The following is a 22,973-nucleotide window of genomic DNA, read 5'->3' on the forward strand; positions in this document are numbered from 1 at the left end:
ACACAAGGTACTTCAAATACTGAACTTCCTCATTCAAAACTATTAGTTTAATTAGCTTAAAATATTGTTATAAGAGTGAAAGTTTCACTGGGAGAATGCCAGTCCTGAAACTGATGTGACAGTCCTCTAGAAAAGATGTCTCACTCTGTTTGGAGCTTTTTGAACTACAAAACCACTCCACTCACAACTGTACAGAGGTGTTACAGGGTGGAGCTTCTTCCAGCTCCAGATGGCACTTTAACCAGACTACAGGTCAGTTTAATGTTGGCATGCCTTCAAGGTACTCACAGAGTTAACACTTGTTATTACCTACTGCCAGTGGCATTTGTCATTTTAAACAGTGAAGGTGATGGTCAGCACCAGCAAAAAATGATAACCTGCTCCACCTGGTCAGAACCAAATAATAATAAAAAAAAAAAAACTCACACATTTGAGCAAAATGCTCCCACAGTTTTCCATTTCAAAGCAACACCAGCAGGCTGACATGGACAAAACACAGCAGAGTTGAGTAAAGGAAAGACTGGATTTTGGAAGGCTTTACGTCAGCTGATATACATCCATTTAAATTTGTCCAGATCGGTCCCAATACCGATACTTAGGATTTGCTCGGGGCATCAATACTAGACACTTATTCTTTTTTTATGCTTTGGAAAATCATTTTTAAAATCTTTTCCTCACAACCTAACAATCTTTTTCAAGATGTCACATGTTCCAACTCACCATTGAGCCATGATGTGGAGTACTCTGTCCTCAGCAGGGACGGGTTTGGAGAGTATCTGGAAATAATCGGTTCACTGCCTAAGAAGTTATAAGCTGTCCCTGAGTACAGCTCTCCATCTGATCGACAAGGAGACAATGAAGCAACAAAAAAAAATGCAATTTATTGTCCAGTGAGTCCATTTTGCCTCCTCCCCAAAAAAAGAGAGATTACTGAGGATTATTATGCATTTTCCAGCAGGCTGACAACCAAAAGAGCTCTTTGTGAAATGAAATAAAACTGGCCTCAACTCACCAACCATGACAGTGGTAAAGCTCTGGGAGGGGTCAAAGGAGCATTTTCCCCTGCCATCTTCAGGTCGACCGTTCAACGAAAAGTCAGCGAGGTTCTGAGAGGGGAGATTAAATTTCAGTTGAGAAAGGGTTGCTGCGCTGATTGATGGGCCCAAACACGTTTATTTGTTCAGTGTGGTGTTCCCAGTGAAGGAGGGATTGAAGATTAACCCACCAAGTAATCGCACTGAGGCTGAAAGGCGTGTGTGCCGCAGACATACAGCCGCTCGTCATCCACGACTTGGAGCACTCGAATGTAGTTTAGACAATCCCTCTGTAAAGAAACATTCGATAAATTCACACACTGATATCTTATTGTGGACTGTTCCTTTACAACGCTGACATATAAGCGTATAAGTGTAAATATGAATTACTGAACTAACCTCTTTTGATTTTCCCTTTAGTGTGCACATCATCATGGGGTTTTCTGCAACTGTCCATTGAACCTTCAGATGATTAAAAAGAACATTTTTAAATCATTCATGTATTTATTTTTCTTCTCTGTCATGGATCTTACTTGCGTTTTGATACCTTGTTGTTTCTGACTGTCACATTCTTCTTGCTGAGCTCAAAGATGGCCTCCCTGGCTCCCACATACAGCGCATCCCTTTTCTCACTCAGCAACAGCGTCGAGTAGTTGAAGATCCCGGGCTCTGAAAACTCCATCAGATCTAAATCTGAGCACAAAACGATTGGATCACGTTACTTCAGCATGTGAGACAACCATTAGCTAAACATGCAAATTTTTACCTGTCAAAATCTGCATTCAACAGTACTGAGATCTGAATTTAAAGCTATTTTTTTATATTAATAACAGATCAAATGACTATGCTTAATGTGAAAGAAGTCGTCTGTAGGTTTTCCCTCAGCTTTACAAAGTGTTTTAATGTCTTTCAGCTCATTGTTTTGGTCTCACAGTTTTACGGTTCAGATTCACTTTTATTGTCCTCATCCAGCAGTGGCAGGGTTAAGTTGTACCTATGTCACCAAAACACAACCGTGTGATTACTGTGGAGGCCGAACGCTCAAACAGATGTTTGAGCCTTTCTAATTACGACACATTGGTGTTGTGTGTGAGAGTGTGTGTCTTCTTGCACTGTGTGTTGTGATGGATGGCAAACCCAGTGGAGAGTTTGTTTGGATGGCTTTGGTTGTGCCAGGTGCAAGTGGGTTCGGGTTGCAGGTGCCTGGACATGAGCGCCACAATGATGAAAGCAAATACCCTCACTGAGTGAGTGAGTGACTGACTGCAACAGTGACTGTGCCACAGTGAAGGGTTGTTAAAGGCTGAGCTGCACCGGTTCTCACAGAGGGGCTAAGTTACTGGAGCTATTTCTGTGAGCTGCAGTATACAAACACAACTTCCGCCTGAAAGTAAAATGATCTAATTCAAGAACCTGTGGTGAGACCGAGGCCCATCTGTCGAGATAAATGAAGGAAACAGGTTTAACCGAGCCATGTGCAGTGGACCTTGAGAGACACTGAGTCAAAAAAGAGCTCCGACATATTATTAAGATCTATCTATATAGTGTGACAGTTCAGTTCTCTCTGTGCTGCCAGTAGATGAACTGAACTGAACTGAACACAAGTGTCTCCTGTTTCTTGTTTTGAGATCATATAAGCTCACAAATACCGAACCAGACTAGCAAGCATGACTTCCACAGTGACTTTAGACTTCACTGACACAAAGTTTCAGTTTAAATCAGCATCAAGGCTCCTGAGGAACAATTACCAGGAACGGTTTAGATTTCAAAGGAAAGAAATTACAGCAAAAGTAACACAGAATATATGGATGTTGCAAACAAAAACGTTCAAACAATGTTCAAACATTCAATATTTGCTTGGTCGACGCATGTAAAAGTCATGTGATCAGAGAATTAAAAAGATAAACACCAATTAAAAGTCTTCAGAGCCCAGACTGATGTCTTTAAATTGCTTGCTTAGTTACATTTTCTCGTAGTAGAATGGACTAATTTATACTGATACCAGAAAATATTTGATCATTTTAATTTCTTTGTCCCTCACATAACAACCACCACTCAGATGCATTACATTTCTACAATGTTAAATACATTACACATTACCTTGATGTCTCCAGGAAGTCCGGGGCACAGCATGGGGTCCATGTGTGGAGACCTCCAGGAGCAGCCCCAGGAACACCCCCAGCACGCCAAATCCCATGTTAGACTCTGATAACTTTGGAACTGTGAAGTTTCCTCTACAAAAAAAAAAAAAAAAAAGACACACACAGAGACAAAAGTAAAGCAACACACTAAAACCTTACGCACCTAAAAAGCATGAATGAGTTCCTCTCAGCCTGATCTTATCATGCACCGACGCTAAAAGGGGACCGGCATCAAATCCACTTCCCTCAGACTGAAAGCTGGCAGGACTGATTCATCCTCTTTTGTATCGCTCAGAAGGTTAGTACAGCGCGTCACATGCATGAAAGATGATCGCTTGGACAGAAAGAGCACAATAAAACACACTTCTGGTGTGGTCTAACCAATTTATAGACTGAAAAAATCTATCAGTTAATCAGGAAAATCATATGCAGATTCATTTTATTGTTGTTCTCTCAGGGAATAATGGACTCAATAGTCAGATGGTCTCTAAAAAAGTCCTATATACATCAGAAACTAAAGCTACTCATGTCCTTTCTCCTTCATGTTGATGAATCAGCAGTTTTTAAATACACTGCGAAACAAAGAAAGTAAACTCTCACTCATGGTGAAAAACAACATTTGCAGGAGAACAGACAGACGTGGAGTTCCACTCTTGCCCCCTAGAGGGGGGGTAGTGAGATAGTGAGTTTGAGGAGGTCCTGAACTAACGTGACTTAAAGCTGCGGATAATCACCCACTCTGGTTTGTATCAAAAAACACACACAGAGAGCTGTCACGACACAGACCTGTGCGTTATTATGACCACTGCGTGACACCTCAGTTGACTGTTGTGTGTTATGCAACAACTTAACACCTCAGGCTTAGGAAAATCCCCCTTTTATTAAAAACTTGTTATTCTGCATGGGACTATTGTTGAGACACGGCGATAGGTGTATCTGTTTGTCTGAGCTGATGAAGAAGACAATGACCCTGATGATGATGATGATGAGGATGATGACAGCATACCTGGATGCTATCAGCTGTTATCAGGTGCAGGTGTCGTTTTCCATTTGCCAATTTGTAGAGCATTGTGATCCCTCCGCCTTACAACAGCTCTCTGCCGGTGCATTCGCCTCAGGGTGTGCCTGATAAGGATGCCATTAGGGCGCCCTGTGTCATCTGTGTGAGCGTTTAACTTATCCAGACCCACCTCAGGAGGCTAATGTCATATTCAATAAAACCTTAAGAAGGCAGGCATTTTACTTCGACACTAAGCTTTAAAGAGCAAGTCACTGCAGATTTACTAAGCTGATAAAATTGAATTAATTATTTCCAAATGTTGAGAAGTGATATAATAAATGCTACTCTTGGTTACAAATGGCCTCAAACGATCACGACATGTTATAAAATAGAAAACAATGACAGATTCATCACATTAAAATTTAGGACAACTATATGGTTTCATCTTGAAATGCTGCTTTTAAGGGAAACGTGCTTCAAATACAGAGGATTCAGTTACTATCACTAATGGCATTTTGGTGCTTTCAGTCATTTTGTTAGAACCCATTTTTATCTGAAATAGTTAATATGTTAACAGCTGAACAAACGATGTTTAAAGTCAGCAGTTTTAGGTCAGCACGAAAGCTGGGGGGGGGGGGGGGGCACAAGCTTTAAGGCTTAAGTAAAATATAAAAATAAATCTCTAAATCTGTTCTCAATCCTGCTTGTAATACACGCCATGTTGGCCAAATTTAATGCAATGAAGGGCACATGCTACATAATCTTGAGGTCAATTTTCATCATTGTCAACTAAATTCATTCTGACATGGACAGAGGACTGATTATCTTCTTTCACTCTGTAAATATTATTAACAATGAAATGGTATTAACTCAGAAACGGACATGATTCAATTGTAAGGCTCATTGGCTTCCTTTCTCTTGATCCAATCATGTAACAGTGTGGTAAACCAGCCCTGTACCCTGCTCTTACTCATCTTTAATATCGGTGACTATGGCTTTTACAATGTTACACATGACTGTCAATTGCCGGTGGAAACATTTGCCGCCCGCAGGCCTATGAAACAGTAAGATGAGGGAAGGTGGGTCTGACCGGTCAGGTGACTTGCTTCATTTTCCCGAGAGTGTAAGGTGATCTGGCACAAAACAGGTTGTTCTGGTTTTTATAAGAAGCTTTAGTACCTGCAGCACACCTCCGCAAAATGGGTGGCCCAGACACACAAAGACGGGGATAAAAGGTTATCGGATGTCTTGTGAGACGAGGATTGAGATAAAACGTTTTGCTCACAGGAACCAAAACGCTGTCTCATCGTGTCCGAATAGAGACAGAGATAATGTGGATTTAATTAGCATCCAAGCTACTGAAAAGAAATGTGTTACAATCAAGTGGCCGAAGGGAAAAGTGACCAACAGGAGACTGTCTGTTTTAGCTGCTTTATCAGGTCATTTGTCCTCATTTTAACCAAACTTACAGAACAAATGATTCAGGCACACAACAGATAAATCACTGTCAACCACTTTTTAATGACCTAGGAGCACCATTGTGGCTCATTCCACTCAAATATAGGTTCACAATCAATTACCCAGCTGGGCTGGGGGTGAGGGTCTCATACGGCACAGCATGTATAGACAATGAATGAGGGCCACCACAGCTAGAGAAAAAGGGGGAGAACGATAATTGATTATTGATTTGGTTGTAAATGAGAACAAATTGCCGCGGGTATATGGCCCTCCTAATACTGGGATTGTTGTTGTTTTTTTTTTTGGGGGGGGGGCGTCTCCAACAACTAAACCAGGCAAAGATGGAATTCCATCCCGGCTTCAGCTCTAGCCATGGACTCCACTCTTCTATTGAGGGGGTCAAATACACAAGGACCTATTGTTTACTGAAGATGAGGGTAGCCTCCACTCCACTCCACTCCTCCCCCCATCACATCCACATCATCACTGCAGAGTAGTCTACAATGAACACAGAGAAAGAGAGAGAGAGAGAGAGAGAGAGAGAGAGAGAGAGAGGACAGAGAGCGAAGGAGAGAGAAGAGCATCACTTCGCCCTCTCATCCAGTTCTTTTACAGTCTTGCCAATCTAAATGCCAGGACAGCTTAGCCGTGAGGAAAGCCCTGAGCCAAACCAGCGTTTTCAAAGATCACACAAGCCCATGAGATCTGGATCTGGGAGCATTCTTTAAAGATGATCCATAAAGTTAAACAATAAATAATAAATTCTGATAAATGGAAGCAGAGAGAAAGAAAGGGGGCTGACGTCGACACAGCGTGAATGGATGAGATAACAATAGTGAATCCATGATGAAAACCCCTGGGCAGACCAAATTTCTCTCTGCATTTTGTCCTTTGAAAAAAAAAAAAATCCTCTTGTGGCACACTGCATAAATAAAAGCTTTAAATGAGGCTCATCCCTCTATCTGTGCACTCCTGATGCCCTCTATCAATCTCAACACTCTGAACCCCATTTAGGGCGAAGCTTTAAAAAAGCTTCAACCCCCTTTGAGAGTCAGTGTTACAGTAGCAGAAAGAGCTTACTGGCAGCTACCCTATGCTGCTGAGAGATTTAGAGGAGTGGCCATACTGGGCCTGGGATATTTAAGACGGTTACCATGCTGGCAGGTCTCTTTGAGCCCTTTGTGTTCCCCTCTCAGCTCCTTTGGCTGGGCAGGGAGGTTGACACCTGCTTGGGGCCTTGGGGTTCCCAGCACTGCGCTGTTAACTGGGCACAGATATTGGCAGGCTGCCCACTGAGGACAGAGAAGGGGGAAACTGGAGCTCTGCCTATCTGTGCACGAGAACTCAGGATATGTGAGGGGTGCTTTCTGGAAAAGTGCTTTAAAGTCTCTGTGCAACAAACAAGTCATCTGGGGTGAGCCAGCCATTTCATTTTGAATGACGCAATCATCATAATAAATCACTGTTAGAGAATTACGCATGACAGCAATGACAGCTTATTTACCTAGACAACCTGCTATAACTACATATGTCCTAATGGGCTTAATAAGCCTTCTCTAATAATTTCAGTAAATTATATAGTTTTAATGGAAAAGGGGCAGAACAGAGCAAAAGAGAAAATAATAGGAGATTTAAAAAAAAGGCAGGTGTACAAGACGTAATTGTAGGACCGTCATCACAAGTAAAATTTAGAGGCTACAGCCCAAAGATCGAGTCTAATTCCCCCATGAAACGTTAGGATGACTTGTCACATAGGAACAGCTTCACCACTTGTCACTTCATTTCCAATGCAGAGGAGTTCAGACAAGCAGCCCCACATCCTGCGAGCAGAGAGCACAGTGAGGATACAGCGAGAGCCATGGAGGGTGATGTGAGGGGCTTGGACATTCACTGCCTGCCAACATCTCCAAACCCACACTTCTTTTTCCCCTCGCTGGCTCTCTTTTCCATGTACTCACTCATCATCAGCATCAGTGCACAGAGATGCTCTTCTTCCTTTTTCTGCAGCACGCCAAGAGCCAAGCTTTTTCCGCTCTGTCTCTTGCTATACAATACCAATGGGCCTGACCACGCACAAACTAAGAGTGTGATGGGAAATGTGCTTCAAGTAGTTCTTTTTTGTGGAAAGAATGTCTCTATTGGCAGTTCAATATCATATTTCCACACTGTGCTGCACGCAATCTTGGCTCTAAGTTGTTCACCTTCTTCTGAGTGAAACTAACTTCACCATTCCCTCCTCCAGTAAAGGTCTAACTGTTCTTTTGTAAAACTAACTGAAGGTTGCTGATATGTACCAAAGAGCCTCGCTGGGACAAGCACTGTGTGTTAGCCTCTCTCTACCTACCGCCATGTTTTCTTAGCTGTATGGCTGCTGACTTAATCACCAGGACCATCTGGACGGTACCCACCCAGCTGTGGGAAGGGTGACAACATGGCACCAGCATGTCCATGATAATCAGGCTGTTTTACTGACCATTTTCTAATAGACCCGTCATAGTTTAGTCAAGGAGCTGGATGAAAGCACAGGACGCATACATGATGTTTTGAACTCTCCTTTACTTATTTGTTGGTAATTTGTTATTAATAATTCACAAAGAGTTGGGTTTCTGACCTTTTAAAATGCACCTCTTCGGACACTGTGGTCTTGCTTCAGATGTGTTATGCTCTGTAACTGACTCAATCTTCAGACAACCTTGACAAATTATACATAGTTACACCGATTCTCTCTGTGCACAGTATTTTAGGATCTGCTCATAACAGTTTCAGACTGGTGGCAATGGCTCCGAAGCCTAAAAATGTACTAAAACAGGCTGTATATTCCCTTTTTATACCAAAAAAAACATACCAAATTCTACCATGTTTGTGCCTCTCTAACATTGGTTCAGTGTCTAATATACTTACTGGGACTATTCTGTTGTAAAATTTAAAGTGTTGCCTTCTTCAGGAGACCAGGGTCATGAATGTAATCAAAAGGGTTGAATAACAAGTACACACACACACACACACAAAATACACATTAATAGGTTTGTTTTCTGTTGGCAAAATGGAGAGCTTCAGTGTTTGCAGGACTCTAAGTGCGTTGGAGCTTGCTCTTATAGTCTCCAGGGGTATTATGGGTGATTTGGAGCCAGGCCTGTATGAGAAAGTGAGCGAGCGCGAGAGCCTTCGCTTGAAACAAAATACTGAGACCACAGAAAATGACACACTGATGGGGACAGATGACTGCTCCAATGTCATTTACAGATTAATGGAGTTTGGCTATAGATGTGGCAGAGACTCTAGCACGCTCACATGTGTGCACGGTAATGCCAACTGTGGGCATCAAATCCCTCTTGTAAGACCAGAGAGGGACCAAGAGCCCATCTTAAAATACTGTCAGCTGCATCAGAGTTTTGGGTTGTGTTTCCCTACAGGCTGATGAACTGTTTTTGACATTCCGAGTATAGACAGCCAAGGCTTTATGGTCTCTCAGTACTGGCTGAGCTACTGGCATTACAGCCCCAGCTGACTATTACACTTCCATCTGATCTGATGATCAAGGCTATAGTCTGTCTCCAGTTCTTGAGCCGCTCACAGGCAACATGTCAAAAGAGTACTCTGCCGATTTATTGTTGCACTCCTAAAACACTGCCGGAAAAGATGATGCAGCATAACCACAGATAACAGCCTTCTTCCACACATTCTTCTTCTTGTGCCTACATTATCCATGACGGGCCTCAACCCTCAGAGAGTTTGCTCTGAGATTTGGGTGTTTTATGCTAATAGCACCTAATGTAGCTGGTGCGGTCTGGTAAGCTCACTTCTTCCCTCTAACTACACACCCCCAGATTTTATAAAACATTTCAAACTTGTGGTCTTCAGCCCCATCTGCCACTGACTCAGCTGATATCACTTGAAGCAACTTATCTCCCTCTGGAGCCGGAAAAAGACTACACACGTTTTTTTCACATAAGAAGAAGTACCCCCCAAGACCTGTAAACACCCTGTGATGTGTAAAATCGGTTCGTTCCCTCCACTTTCAAGATCCATCTCAAATCGTCTGGATAAGTTAACACACAACACTTCAAATCTGCAGCTCTGGTCCAAACCATCTGGAACTCACTGGCGATAGATCATCAGCCTTCAGCTGTGAAGTGCAAAGCCACCGTGTCAAAGCCACATCATGTTAACATAAAGTCATCTGAAACCCAGAGAGCAGCTGTACGACCTCCACTGCACAGCTGACTGTCGGTCATATGGAGAAAATCATCTCAATACTGCAGCAGATGATGCAGCAGTCGTCGTACATTATCCACGGTGAGCTCGCTGGATGACAGATGGGAGGAAGAGTTCAACTTTTAAAAGAGGATTAACATCACAATCTGTCACATTCACTGTGTTTATTCAAATCTAAGGCTGAATGGCGACATGGCGCAACATGGCGCAACAGGCTGGGAGCACAAACTACAGTATTTCTGGTTATATTGAGCAGTAGGTAGAATTAAAATGTAGGTAAACCACCAATGACAAGCCAAATGTCTAAACTGAGGAAAGGAGCTTGTGTGAAGGCAACACTATACAGGGGATGTAAAATGGAAACCCTCCTATATAATTACTAGTTGTAGGGCCCCTGCTGAGCTAGCATGTCGAACCTAAAGTGGCCACAGCAAAGGCAAATGAGGGGTCAGGTCCAGTAAAGGGTATATTTAGTCTGTCGATGGCTAGCTTTTTAAAAACAACACGCCCTTTCGCTGAGTCACATGGTACTGGAAGATTTGAAAAACTTCCCTATAAACATACAGGCAAGTGAAGTAAGCTAACTAGAGGAACAAAGGCTGCTGTGTGGTGTTCCCCCTCCGAGTGCCGAATGTGCCTCTGTAGTCTAACATGAAAACATAATCACCAGTCACTGTTTCTTTTAATGAAAGGAGGGAAAACAAGTGGAGGAGTTTTACTGTTGACATCTGCAATGGCAAAAGAATAACAATAAAAAACTTCAGTTCTGAGGATCACCTAGGAAAAGAAAAGCAGGAGTGAGAACTGCCTTCATGCCGTCATCCATGTTTTCAGACATATTAAGCTGTTTCCCGGAGCCAAATTATGGCATTATTGCCACACAAACAATTCCTAAAATAAAAGTGTTTTAGCTGCAGAATACACATCATAACAAATGGATTAAGAAAAAAGGGTACTTCCTAAACTAATCTGAGCAGCTGTGGGAATGTCACAGCAGTGTATTTCTTCAAATACACATAAAAGAGAAATCCAGGGAAGTTTTGTGATTTATGTTGTGGTGAATACTGGTAATCTTAATACCCTGAGGTCACAAGGAAGCCAGCAGTCACAGTAAAGTCAAACCTTTCACTAGTTTCCTTGAGGCTGCTGTGATGCCAGCCAGGCCTTGGGGCGTATAATATGGGACTATTTTGGGAAGCTGCGAAAGCCCAGCTGAAGGCCTTGCAGTCCCGAATTGGTGAATGGTAGTCGCACTGGTGGTGGCGATAGCCAAGGGCAGGTGACTTCAGCTCTCAGAGCGGAATAAATCTCTAGGTCTCTAAGGACTCAAATCAACTGACGAGGAAGAAAAATATCTAAATGTGATCCCCCTTGTTCCGAGGTACATTTCACTAATTTTTTTTCAAGCAGTGGTGAAAGAAACAAAACAAAACATCTTTCCCACCAGTTTGGGGACATTAGAAGGGGCTGTAAAAATCACTAAAACCCCGCTATATTTTCTCCTCTCCTTTCTGCCTTTAAGGAGGACTCCTTTCTCTTGTGCTTTTCTCCCAGCACAGTTTTCAGCAGGCACTGATTTCATGGTGGTAATTTTGGCCGGCAGAGACAAAAACCTCCTTTGGAGAGCTGTGTGAAAACTCACCCCATCACCCACAGGCTGCCACAACACTAACAGTGTGTCCTCCTGAACTTGGCATACCAGGAGATAAAACACTGATTTCACCGTTCCCGTTTCGGTGCACACACACACACACACACACACACACACACACACACACACACACACACACACACACACACACACACACACACACACACACACACACACACACACACACACACACACACACACACACACACACAGGGATAAACAACACAAAGCCAAGCACATACCACACAGATTTCTCATGATCTGCCTGGCAGATTTTGGGCACACTTCCATCCTCATGTAAATGAAAATAATTGAGGGCATTTAAGAAAATTAGGTCACAAAAAATTCAAGCAGCTGAATAAGCAAAATGTATAAAAAAAATATGAATCCATCTTAATGAGTAATGGAAGAAAAAATTGCATGGGAAGCACTTATGAAAAAGTACTTGTCCCTGGAAAACAGGTGTTTGCATCAATTGCCCCTTTGCTAAGCGCTGCCTCCCATATAACCTTTTTACACCAAGGTTAACAGGTATAAGCAGGTTTTTTTTAAACACAGATAAACCCGCTAAAAAAGGTGATTGACTCCCTTAACACTTGCACTGCTCACTCTTTAATTCCTGAGCACAGTGTAGCTGTAGCTTCCATTATCGATTAATCCACTTTTTATTTTCTCAATTAACTGTTTGGCCTTTAAAAAGTCCGAAAATGGTAAAAAAAATCTGGTCATAACTTCTTTCACATGATGTATTCATATGGCTTGTTTTATTCAACATAAACATTGATTTTACTGTATAACAGAAATCATTATATTTAAATGTGTTTTAAATATGGACTTGATGGCCACATACAGGCTCATACTAAATGATGCTAAAAGATTAAACCTGGATGTCTCAGGCACAAAGTCAGTGTAGAAGACATCACTGAAAGGCACTGATGAGCCATGTAGAAGACACTACAATCAAAAAACAGTGTTGTTCTTGTACTGTAGTGTACAATCCTGCATTATAAATTTTAAAAAAGTCATTAAAATGTTACTTTGTTCAAAAATAATGATGCTTCCTACTTGTATAGCAGCGTGGATGTTAGATTTATGCTTGGTTTTATCTTTGATGCCAAGTCTTTTATGATGAGGACTAACCAGTAAGTTTGGGAAGTGTAATTCTATCTGGGGTAATGTGTTATGGCTGAGGTCACTCGAGGTTTAACTTCCCCAAAGCAGCACAGAGCAGCTAACATTACTCTGACTTTGATATAGGAGCATCTTCACTCCCACAGATGTTGGTCCTGGAACATAAACTGTAACCCCACATAATAGCAAACTCATTCAGCCAGACATTCCAAAGTTTGCAACTCATGTTAAAGTGAACAAACCAATTTGTGTACTTTTGCTCTACTGTTCAGGGTTTGGAAAGGTAATAAAAGGCATTGCTTTTACTACAGTGATATTTGGGGAAATTCAAAGCTTAATAGAGCTGCTGTGCCTAGTTACGGTTGCTAGGCTAGAACTGGACAATCGCTGTTCACGGGAGGGGTTTAGCAAACAGTCAATTGCAGAGCAAAGCTACAGAGAAACATTGGCTGTCAAAGAGGCCACTGGAAGCAGGCAGCTGCATATGCATACACAATGTCTATCACCAAAAAAATCATTATATATAATTAAGACAAGGCAGACATGAAACAAGCAAATCACAACTTAAAGAAGAAAGGAAAACGCGTCACATAGTGAAGGCAAACAATAAAATGATTGGTAAAGAGGAAAAGTATCACTGCAAAAAAACTCCACAAGCACAAAAGCCAAGCGGAATCAAATCAAAGTCGGGTTGCCCAGGTGTGGTCATGCAAGGGGTAATAAATAAAGGAGCAAAGCCCCGGGGTGGTTACAGGGAGTGTTGGAGAAGCATGCGGCATTCGTGCTGAAGCATGCAGACCGTTGAGCAGCTCAGTGTCGGTCCGCACAGGAAAAAAAAAAGGGGGGGAGGGAGGGAGGAGTAGAGTTTCTGACCTGTGGCTCCTTACAAGATGCGACGCTCTTCCTCCGGAGAGAATTATAAAATCCTCAAGCTAGGGAGGGGGGAGAAGACAAGAAAATCAGACAAGACAGTTATGTAGTGTGTGTGTGTGTGTGTGTGTGTGTGTGTGTGTCTGTGCCTACAAGAGGGAGGAAGCAACCTGTGTGTGTGCTGAGTGTGTATATGTGGTTAGTTGTCTAGACCATGGTAAGACAGAAATAATGATGAATCAATGCAAACACATATTGCGCAATGGAAAGGCCATTAAATAACATTTACAACACACATACACGCACAAGTGACTTCCATGTGTACTGACCACTCAGCTGGTGGTATCATATGATGTCTGACAGGATACTATGCTAACTTTTCATAACCAAGGACAAATGAATGACAAACATTATCTGGTGTGAATACCATCAGAGGAATGACGATGTGGCATTTTGCAGCCTGTGAGCACAAATGTAAGGTTGTGGGTAGCCAGGTCCAGGGATCGACCAAACCTAAACAAAGTAGAAGCACTCTCCCTTCAACGCTGCCGAATTATATCTGCTCTGTGTGGTTTAATCCCATGAGAGGTCAGCCACGGCCAAGCCTTAAACCGCTATTCTGGAAACAGGTGGTTATCAATGTGATAGTGGGATCAGCAGAGATGTGTTGTATTATGCATTAGCTAAAATGCTATGAGGTTAACTGCTTCATTGTTTTAGCATTTTACTGGGTTTTATTTTCCATTGTGGACAGGGTCAACTCACTCTATACTCTATATCAGTCACTCTATACCTTTAAAGCCCCTGAAAACCTGCTACCTAGTATTAAGTATTTAAGAGTAAATACACAACAATCAAAGTTAACGTTTGGAAAAGGAGACCTCTCAGATGAGGAAGAAAAAATGCAGAATTGGTCATGAAGAACCACACTGCTCACAAACAGAAGCTGATTGGGAAAGTTTTGTTTTCCAGGACTTTCATAATTTTGTACAGCTTCAGCACTAGACATGCATCACTGTTCATCAGCTATGAAACAAAGAGGAGAACAAAGACATTAGGGAATAATCTGCATCAGAGCAGTAACAAAACTTTCAGCTGGAAAATGCTTTTGCTTTTCTTTTTGGTGCATGAAGACAAGATTTCATAAGTCACAGGGAGGGAAAGTAGAAATCTTCTTATTGCCATTGTGACAGATGGTTGGGCTTCCATTCACAACACTTTCCAGTCTGTTCCCTCAGACTGCTTCCCTGAGCAAAATGAAAACCCTTACAACAAGGCTGAATACATTCTCCCTGCAGAAGTGCACAGGCTTTATTCCCACAGTCCACTACAATCCAACTCTGTTTGAGTGGAAAACATGGCCTTACATATTTACTTTGCCTTGACAGAGGCTCATGGTCAGTTTCCACTGGTATTGTTTGACAGAGAACCAATGCCTGATTATCACTACACCCTAAAAAAAAAAAAAAAACTTCAGTTTATCTTTAAACAATAAAATAAGTCCTAAATCCCCCACATAACAGACTAAAGCTGTCAGAATAGATGCTGCTGGCAATGCAACAAAATACTGTCCCAGAACCATTAAGGAGACAAATCTTCCAGACAATTGAATTCAGGTCACCCAAATCAACCCAAATATGCAGATTCATTAGCATTAGCTTGGTGGGGTAAGCTACTGTAATGCAGGTCCCCTGCTCGACTGTATAAAAGAATAATCAGATTATGTTAAGCAGAGATGATGCACACCAGAGTACAAACATGGTTAGTTCACTTACAACTGATCATATTTAAAAAACTGTACAAGGTTTCACATTCATTAAACGGATGATTACACAACCCTATAATGAGTTGGTTGCAGTGGGGAATATTTATCCATATTAGATTGCTCATTTAATTTCTGTCATCAAGTATAGATTTCAGATTTGATTGTTAATAACAGTTTCATGATTCCAGAGGCCACAGATTCTGGTTATTCACATAGATCAAGGTCAAGATTTTTGATAGTTGCCTTCAATATGTGTTTCTACATCTTTTTCCAGACTTCCCTCATTCTCTTGTCACTTTTTTATCATTGACACACACACACAAAAGTAAAACACATGTATGAGAGCAGGCATTAACACATGACGCAGCGAGTCCCTGCCTCTCGCCTTCCTCTGACAGCATCAATGGAGCGCTGGGAGAAGATGACAGTTGCATAAGATTGATGAGCTGGAGGCCAAAGGGGGCATCCCCCTCGACATCCTTAGGAAGCACTTTGATTTGGCTTCCCTTGGCTCCCACAAAACCCTGTGACAGCTGATACAGAGCACCCACGAATCCCAATGACACCAGTGACACCACGCCTTCACATGTCTCAATTCAGGATGTCCTGAGTGGGTGTCGAGCCTGGGTGCCAGCCCTGCGGTGCCCTAAACCACGCCCTTGGTGACACAGCGGTCTGGAGAGGGGACAGAGAGGAAGTGGAGATGTCACGGGTCTAGGGTTTTTTTAATTGATGAGTGGACTTGAATGAGGACTGGGAAAAGCTGGCCTTTTGAAGACTCTTCCAGCCAGAACAAATTTATTAATAGCTCTACTTCAGAAACTGAGCCTATGGTAAACATACTGACAGGATGGGCTATTGAGCTCACTCCACTGTGACACCCAATTTTCCCCAAGCTGATAAAAAGGACTCGGCTTGAGCTTTAGTTGTGTCCTTTGACCACCACAACTCCATCTCTCTCACCAACACCCGATGCAGCACAACACTGCTGCATCTCATTCAGGTATTTGGAACCAACTCCTTAATATGGCCCCAGAAATCATCTCTCAAGAAGTCCCCAGTTGAAACAAACTTTAAGAGGAAATTTTATTTTCCCCTCTTGTCACTGTTAACAGAGAAGAGCACTATACAAATTGAAGTTGACAACAAACACGCGGGACTATTTTCTTTCAGCACAAATTGTTCCAGCCAATTATGTTGTCAGCAGTTGGTTTTCATTTTCCTTTAAGTTTAGTCTTGCGGATGCCATCATGGATGAGGTTTCTAAGATACAGACCAACAACTACAATGTGCCCGATTTAATTAAAATTGTGACCTGCTGATGGCACTATATGAAAAGTCAATTTTATGGCCAAATGTTTCTTGGGATATTTCCCTCAAAACCACAAATGTCATCTCTGAGAACCATGAAAGTCTCTGCAAAGTTTTGTGCCGCTTCATTTGGCAGATGTTGAATTGTTTCAGTGGATAAATGTGGAAATATTGACCCGTTCGTGGCATCAGAATAAATGTCTCAAGATCACCAGTTCCATCAGGATTCACGCTCTGGGCACCATGAACATCTGTATTAAATTTGTTCCTTGTTATATTGAAGTGACTGATGGGAAACGCAATAATCTACAAACATACAGTCAAACTGCCACATGACCTTTACTGACCAAACATTTGGGTGTTGAGCAGGTTTCTAACTGTGTGTGGGTGAGTGCTGCAGTTTTGTGACAGAAAGCTCTTAACCAGCTTCAGTAGGTGGTTTTGGATCCTCGCTCCCATGAGGCTGACATGAATACACACAGACATGTGGGACCTTGACTGATACAGATACACAAAGCACACAGATACACAGTAGAGTGGGAAAGGCCACTGATCTCTATGACAGTGTGGTCATTCCAGGAACAGCTCACCACCCCTCTCCACCCCACCACCATACACACACACACACACAAACACACACTCTCTCTCATCTGTGCAGTCATCCTTACTGTCCATCTGTAAACATCCCGAGTCTCTGACAGGGCTGTCAGTGTGCACCACCACAGGTGGGGGAGGGAAGGAAAACAAGAGAGACAGAGGAAGAGGAGGAAGAAAACAGGCTTCAGTGCGAGGGAGGACATTCAAGCGTGTAAATCCATACAGTGGTTGAGGAGAGAGAAGAAGGAGAACAAAGCAAAGAACAGGGAGAAATGAGTAGGAGGAGGATTCTCCTTATGGAAAACAAGAAGGAAACCGTTGCATAAAGAAATATGATAGGATGGTTCCAGGGCGTATAGAATGGAACAACGCATTCTTCCATCTTGTTTTTTTTTTTGTGTTTTTCCCCAAAGAATGGAGGCATCCAGTTGGAGGTGCAATTCACAACTGAGAGGTTTACAGTTAGCAATATGTTTCCTAAAGAAAAACATGCAATAGAGTGAACCCTGGTGCAAATCTTTTTCATAAAAATAAATACAGAACAACTATGTGAAATTCCTGTTCATTCAAATCCTGCATGGAGGGAGCATGGATCCTGTACTTTTACCCACAAACATGCACACACATACGCACACACATACACAAAAGAAGTGTGTTGAAGAGGATTATGCAGGCTTGAATTTCAACAGAAAGAGCCCCTGTCTACAAGCACTACGGAGCAAATCTGGCTTTAGAAACTTTCCTCATCCCAGAGCATCCTGGTACAATAGAGGGGCTGAACTTAAAATCCTGCAGTTTAAACATGTTCATTTTTGAGGATGCAAGAGCACGTTTGCAGACGGATAATGGACTCCTGCATCAGTAGCAACATCTGCATGGAAAACACTGATGCAAAACTCTTTCACCAAACAAATGTGCGAATACTGAGCACTTTGGGGTCATCTGCTTTGCTGGATAATGTCAGAAACTTGTGAATGCCAAATCCTCCACTTGTTCTAGATGTGTCTGCAGGCCGGCTTGTATCTGGGAACACTAATTGGAATGTACGTATCTACAGGAATGTCCACCGATATCCTGCTATGTGTAAATGTTTGCTCATGAGCGAGCTGGAGAGAAACAGGAGGCATTAGTGTGTGTGTGTGTGTGTGTGTGTGTGTGTGTGTGTGTGTGTGTGTGTGTGTGTGTGTGTGTGTGTGTGTGTGTGTGCAACAGAGAGAAAATAAGCAGCTTTCTTCTTCTTCTGCCTTTGTATGAATCTTAAGCAGTCCCATGTTGAGGGAGGCTTTGTTCACCATCACTGTCGGGGGCACGTCCTCCAACTTTTCCCCTCACTTCCTTTTGGCATAACATTTATCATTCTTCCCCGACGAACAATCATCCTACAACATGGACTAGCATCTAGTGCACAATAAGCTACCGCCCCCACCCCCGCACCCCTCTTTTGCCCCTTTTAGGTTGCTTGGATACCTTTCATCCAATGGGACAGCTTGTCAACAACATCATCACTTACTTAGAAACTCCCAACCTTCCCTTCACTTCACTTCACTTTCATTTGGTCCAGCTGAGCCTTATTGAAAAAAGACTGCTGCGTCTTGATTTCTAAATGAAGTTTCCAAGGACATCTTTTTCTTGTTTGGCTTTTATGCTGCATCCAAAACACTTAAAAACTTCCAAGCCTGAATGTCTGGCTCTGCAAAAATTGCAATGCATCTGAAAGTGGTAGAACCTTCTAATTTGCAAGAGAAATTCCCCTCTGGCCAAATGCAGCCTTATCTGGCTCTACTAAGCAACTTGATGCATAATATTTTATGCTGACATTTTAAAGTGTGCTGGTGTTAGCCAGGGGAGCTACCCTGAGGACTGTTTCATAGAAAGCCTCACCAGACCTCTCCTGTTCTCTCTCTAGCTCTGAAAGAGTCAACAGGTGCATTAGCAGTGAGCGAAGATAGTGAGTCACATCGACCCCATTTCATCCAACTCACTATCCTGCCTCTTCACCGATTCCTGCATGAGCATTCATTACCATCAAAATTCATCAGTCACACCAAAGTATTCTGAAAACAACCTGCTTCATTGGGTTTTTTTTTAAACATTTAAACTCTTTCATTTTCTGTAACTCAAGCTCATAATAGGCCTGTCCTTGTTTGGCCTTTGCCGTGTTCGCTCCTATCCCTTTCAGCTGACTGACCTGCACCACTTATTCCGCTTATTATGAACGCTGACAGCAGATTATTTTGCTTACTGCACCCAAATTCTCCATCCTCTATAGATCAAATCCAACAAGCACCGGACTAAGAGACAAAGTTGACAAAAGAGACAAAAAGAGGGATAGCACAGGCGGAGAACTGGTCCAAAATGAAAAGGGGGAAGGGAAAAGATGAAGGAATCACAAAAAAAAAAAGAAAAAGCCAGAGAATACAGAGAAGGAGCAAAGAGGAGGTAACATGGCAAAGGCGCAAACCCCTATAAATGACTGTGTTTTGTCAGGGAAATAAAGAGCGACTAACAGCAGCGGCAACATACTAGCACAGCGAACGAGAATGCAAATTGGCCCTGATGCAAATGTCATAGGTCTTCAGGGGCACAACAGACTGTCTTTATACCAACCCCCCCCCACCAAAACACACTTCTCTCTGTACTATCAACCCCTCACCACCACCACCACCCCCATCCTCCTCAGACTCTGTACTGAAACACGCTCACACAAACACTTCCAGGAGACAATCTTGCACAGTGCGAGAGAAGTGCAATCACAAGAGACAACATCATGTTCTTACTTCACACTCGAACAAAAGGCCACAGTACAGTGGGCTCTTCACACAAACGCACACAAACACACTCTCGAGGAACATAAACCACTTACTTGTCCGTCATGGCGTCGGCTAGCGAATACTGATACATTAAAACTTCTTTTCACTTTTCTTCACACGGTTGGAAACGGATGATGTCGCCACAGCAGTCTACAGGAAAGGGGGAAAGTAACATTAGTTTAGAATAACTGATCAATAATTGGTGTGTCTTGTGAGTCTTTTTTTTTTTTTTTTTTTTTTTACCATGAATTGTGTACATTATTTTGTTCTACATGTGGTTCAAACAAATACTTTATAACGCAGAGGTCAGAGCAAATAACTACTATTGTGACGGCTGCTGTTTGTCTGCACAAGACAATGAGGGCCAAAAAAAAAAAATTCCACTGAACAGGCCACGGTCCAGCCTGGGACAACGTCTAACTTTGCAGACATGCTTCACTTACTCACAATTAGCCTAGCAAGGCCTGGTCTCTTCAACTTTCTGAGGGATACTGTTACTATAGTTACCAAGGCAGCCAACCAGCCATCTAGCTAGCATAAATAGAGTGCACCAAGAAATCCTCTGGGCAGCAAGCAGACAATATGAATCCAGTCACAGATGAAGAATGCATTGCATGGCTGAGGAGCAATTTTGGCAATCAGTGCAGCTGATTATCATCTAATGTGAAGAAGCCATCAATCACCACTAATAAAAACATCATAAAAATTCTTAATTATCAAGTGCAACAAATGCCTTTATATTTAAAGAAATCCACAAAACACACCTCTGCTAATGATGCACGTTTGTGAGTGCACATAAATCAGCAGATGTTTACTGCCAGGCCTGATTTTGAAATTTTAATGAGGTGATGAGACGAGACACATCCTGTGCCCTGCTGTCTGATGAGCAATCTCCAAAACCTGGCAAGCTCTTCAGCCTATCTACCTATAAAAGATTACGACAGCAGCACATTAAATTCATAGATTATACCCTGTTATGCGTTAACACAGAATGTGACCTGCCAGAGTGGGATTTTAGGTTGCCTGAGCAGATAAAAGATTAGATACCAACTCACAGTCAAAATACATAATAAACCTGAAGCAGCTTTGAAATCCTTTGTTTCACCTCACAAACATGTCTATTTCAGTTAATAATCCGCCACTGATTAAACAAAGAGGACTTAATGGTTTTATCGCTGTCAGCTGATAGGGCTGCAACTGCAGGGAGACAGAGCAGGGATGGCAAGGTCTCAACCCCACCCAGTCCTGTCAGCCCCAAACCCAGACAGACAGCCACCAGCCTTGGAGCCAGCCAGTCAGCCTGCGGCAGTCTGTCTGTCTGTGTGGGGACCATGGATAAACGGATGCATGTGCCTTCTCCTCCCCGCTTTCCTTTGACCTTTTCCAGACTACATTCCCCTGATTTCTGAACTGTGTGTCCCAGCCACCCTCTTTGCTGATGCTCCAGTGCATTTGCTCACCTGTCAGTCTGTCCCTTTCATTTCCTGGCCTAATAGCAGCACAATGCACTTTGTCCATGTGTCTGTCTTCAGTCTAGAAGCAGGCATTAGCCGTATACACCAAAGTAATCTCCCATAATCAATTTAGCTCCATTTCCTCTGGTCTCTATGTCGCTGTGTTTATGGAAAATATTTTAAAAAGAGGACAGACTCCAACATCACAGTTACCTTAAGAGAAATTTGAACAAATGGGGGGGGGATGGGAATTCTGAGTTGATGGGTTGATTAATGTGTTTTCCATAGCTTAACTTTTAGAATTCTTTGTCAAGTGAAATAAGAAGAATTTCAGGGTTGAAATGTCGCAGCTTTTCTCTCCAGAAGCACAATAAGTCCATTTCAAAATGACATTTACTTACATTACTAAACTGTTGAACTATGTAAGAGCTCGTGCTTTTGTACCATGTGCAAATCCCACCCCAGCATGAGTATAAGAGCCTCATGGGAAAAATGTTGCATGCTCACTGTGGTGTTGATGTGCGTAGTGTTTTCCTGCAAAGTGAGGGGTTCTTTAACCAAAACCCCAAATTAGATTTGTGCCTTCTCCTCCATACACAAACAATGATGCAGTGCTTGGTTCAATATTCAACAGAGGGCTGAATGAAGAATAAAGAACCGTCAAACTGTGCTGCAAAACGTGTGCAGCTGGTGTTTTAAAAAAAAAAAAAAAAGGAAAAGAAAAGTCACAGTAGTGGTTTCCACCAGTGCACAGCAGAGATGGGAACCTGCACAGAGCAAGGAGAACGCTTCCCTTTGAAGTGATGCAAACGCACTTAAAAAGACACGTTAGCTAGCTTTGATCCTCCTGCACCAAGCACTCACAAGCAACTCCACCAAGCATCTCTCTCCCAGCATCTCAGCGTCCAGTTAAGAAGAGCAACTAGTGGCACATGGTGAAGGAAAATCTGAAATGTCCAAGCTGGAAGGGTAAAGCCACTCCTTCCCCTCTCAAGGGAGATTTATGAACTCCTGCTAGGATACACACACTCTTTCCACATCTTGCTGTAAACACAACAGCAGACATTGGTGAAAATAATATAACTACTGCTCTCGTCTCTTCTCTTCTCGAACTCATACAGAAAAAAAGCAGCTAATTAACTGAAGCCTGTGGGCATTTCCTCAAATACAACACAGCAGAGTCCCACTCCCTGCATCATGTCAACCTGCCCTCCACCACACTGAATTATTTACCTACTAGATGAGATTTGGGTAAAAATAGCATGCACTGTGCTGAAGACTCTCTCTACTGCACAAAAAAAACCCAAAAAAAAACACATCTGACTGCTACGGCAGAAGAAAAAGGTGCTGACATTAAGAGATCACAGCAGTCAACACACTTGCGGGTGTCAGCACAAGATGTTTGCGACGTGAATCTTACCATAATCTGAGTGGGAAGATCCTGCAGGCTGAGACAGAAGAGAAGGCTGGAGGAGAGGCTCTTCCACACTGGCTCAGTCACACTGTCATTACTGGTGAAAGTCACCAGTGGTTTGC

General features: G+C 42.5%; 1 protein-coding gene across 6 annotated transcripts in view; it reads right to left on the bottom strand.

Moving 5' to 3' along the window:
* Positions 1 to 22,973, bottom strand: part of sema4d (sema domain, immunoglobulin domain (Ig), transmembrane domain (TM) and short cytoplasmic domain, (semaphorin) 4D) — a 38,272-nt gene that overhangs the window by 10,047 nt on the left and 5,252 nt on the right. For 2 of the 6 annotated variants that reach the window (XM_071465680.1, XM_071465678.1), the window contains exons 2-9: positions 20,037 to 20,133; positions 13,504 to 13,562; positions 3,135 to 3,268; positions 1,582 to 1,727; positions 1,434 to 1,496; positions 1,226 to 1,324; positions 1,013 to 1,106; positions 721 to 837 (exon numbers count right to left, since the gene is read on the bottom strand). In XM_071465680.1, the coding sequence (XP_071321781.1) occupies positions 721 to 837; positions 1,013 to 1,106; positions 1,226 to 1,324; positions 1,434 to 1,496; positions 1,582 to 1,727; positions 3,135 to 3,231 (616 nt within the window). In that variant the 5' untranslated portion in view covers positions 3,232 to 3,268; positions 13,504 to 13,562; positions 20,037 to 20,133. Of the gene's footprint in view, positions 1 to 720; positions 838 to 1,012; positions 1,107 to 1,225; positions 1,325 to 1,433; positions 1,497 to 1,581; positions 1,728 to 3,134; positions 3,269 to 13,503; positions 13,563 to 20,036; positions 20,134 to 22,857; positions 22,949 to 22,973 lie in introns of those variants that run through there. The other 4 variants (XM_071465676.1, XM_071465674.1, XM_071465679.1 and 1 more) reach the window with 3 other exon arrangements.

The sequence above is a fragment of the Trachinotus anak genome, unplaced genomic scaffold (genome assembly GCF_046630095.1).
Source record: "Trachinotus anak isolate AG129_WGS33_773 ecotype Australia unplaced genomic scaffold, CSIRO_AGI_Tana_v1 ptg000028l, whole genome shotgun sequence".
In the NCBI taxonomy this organism is placed as follows: Eukaryota; Metazoa; Chordata; class Actinopteri; order Carangiformes; family Carangidae; genus Trachinotus; species Trachinotus anak.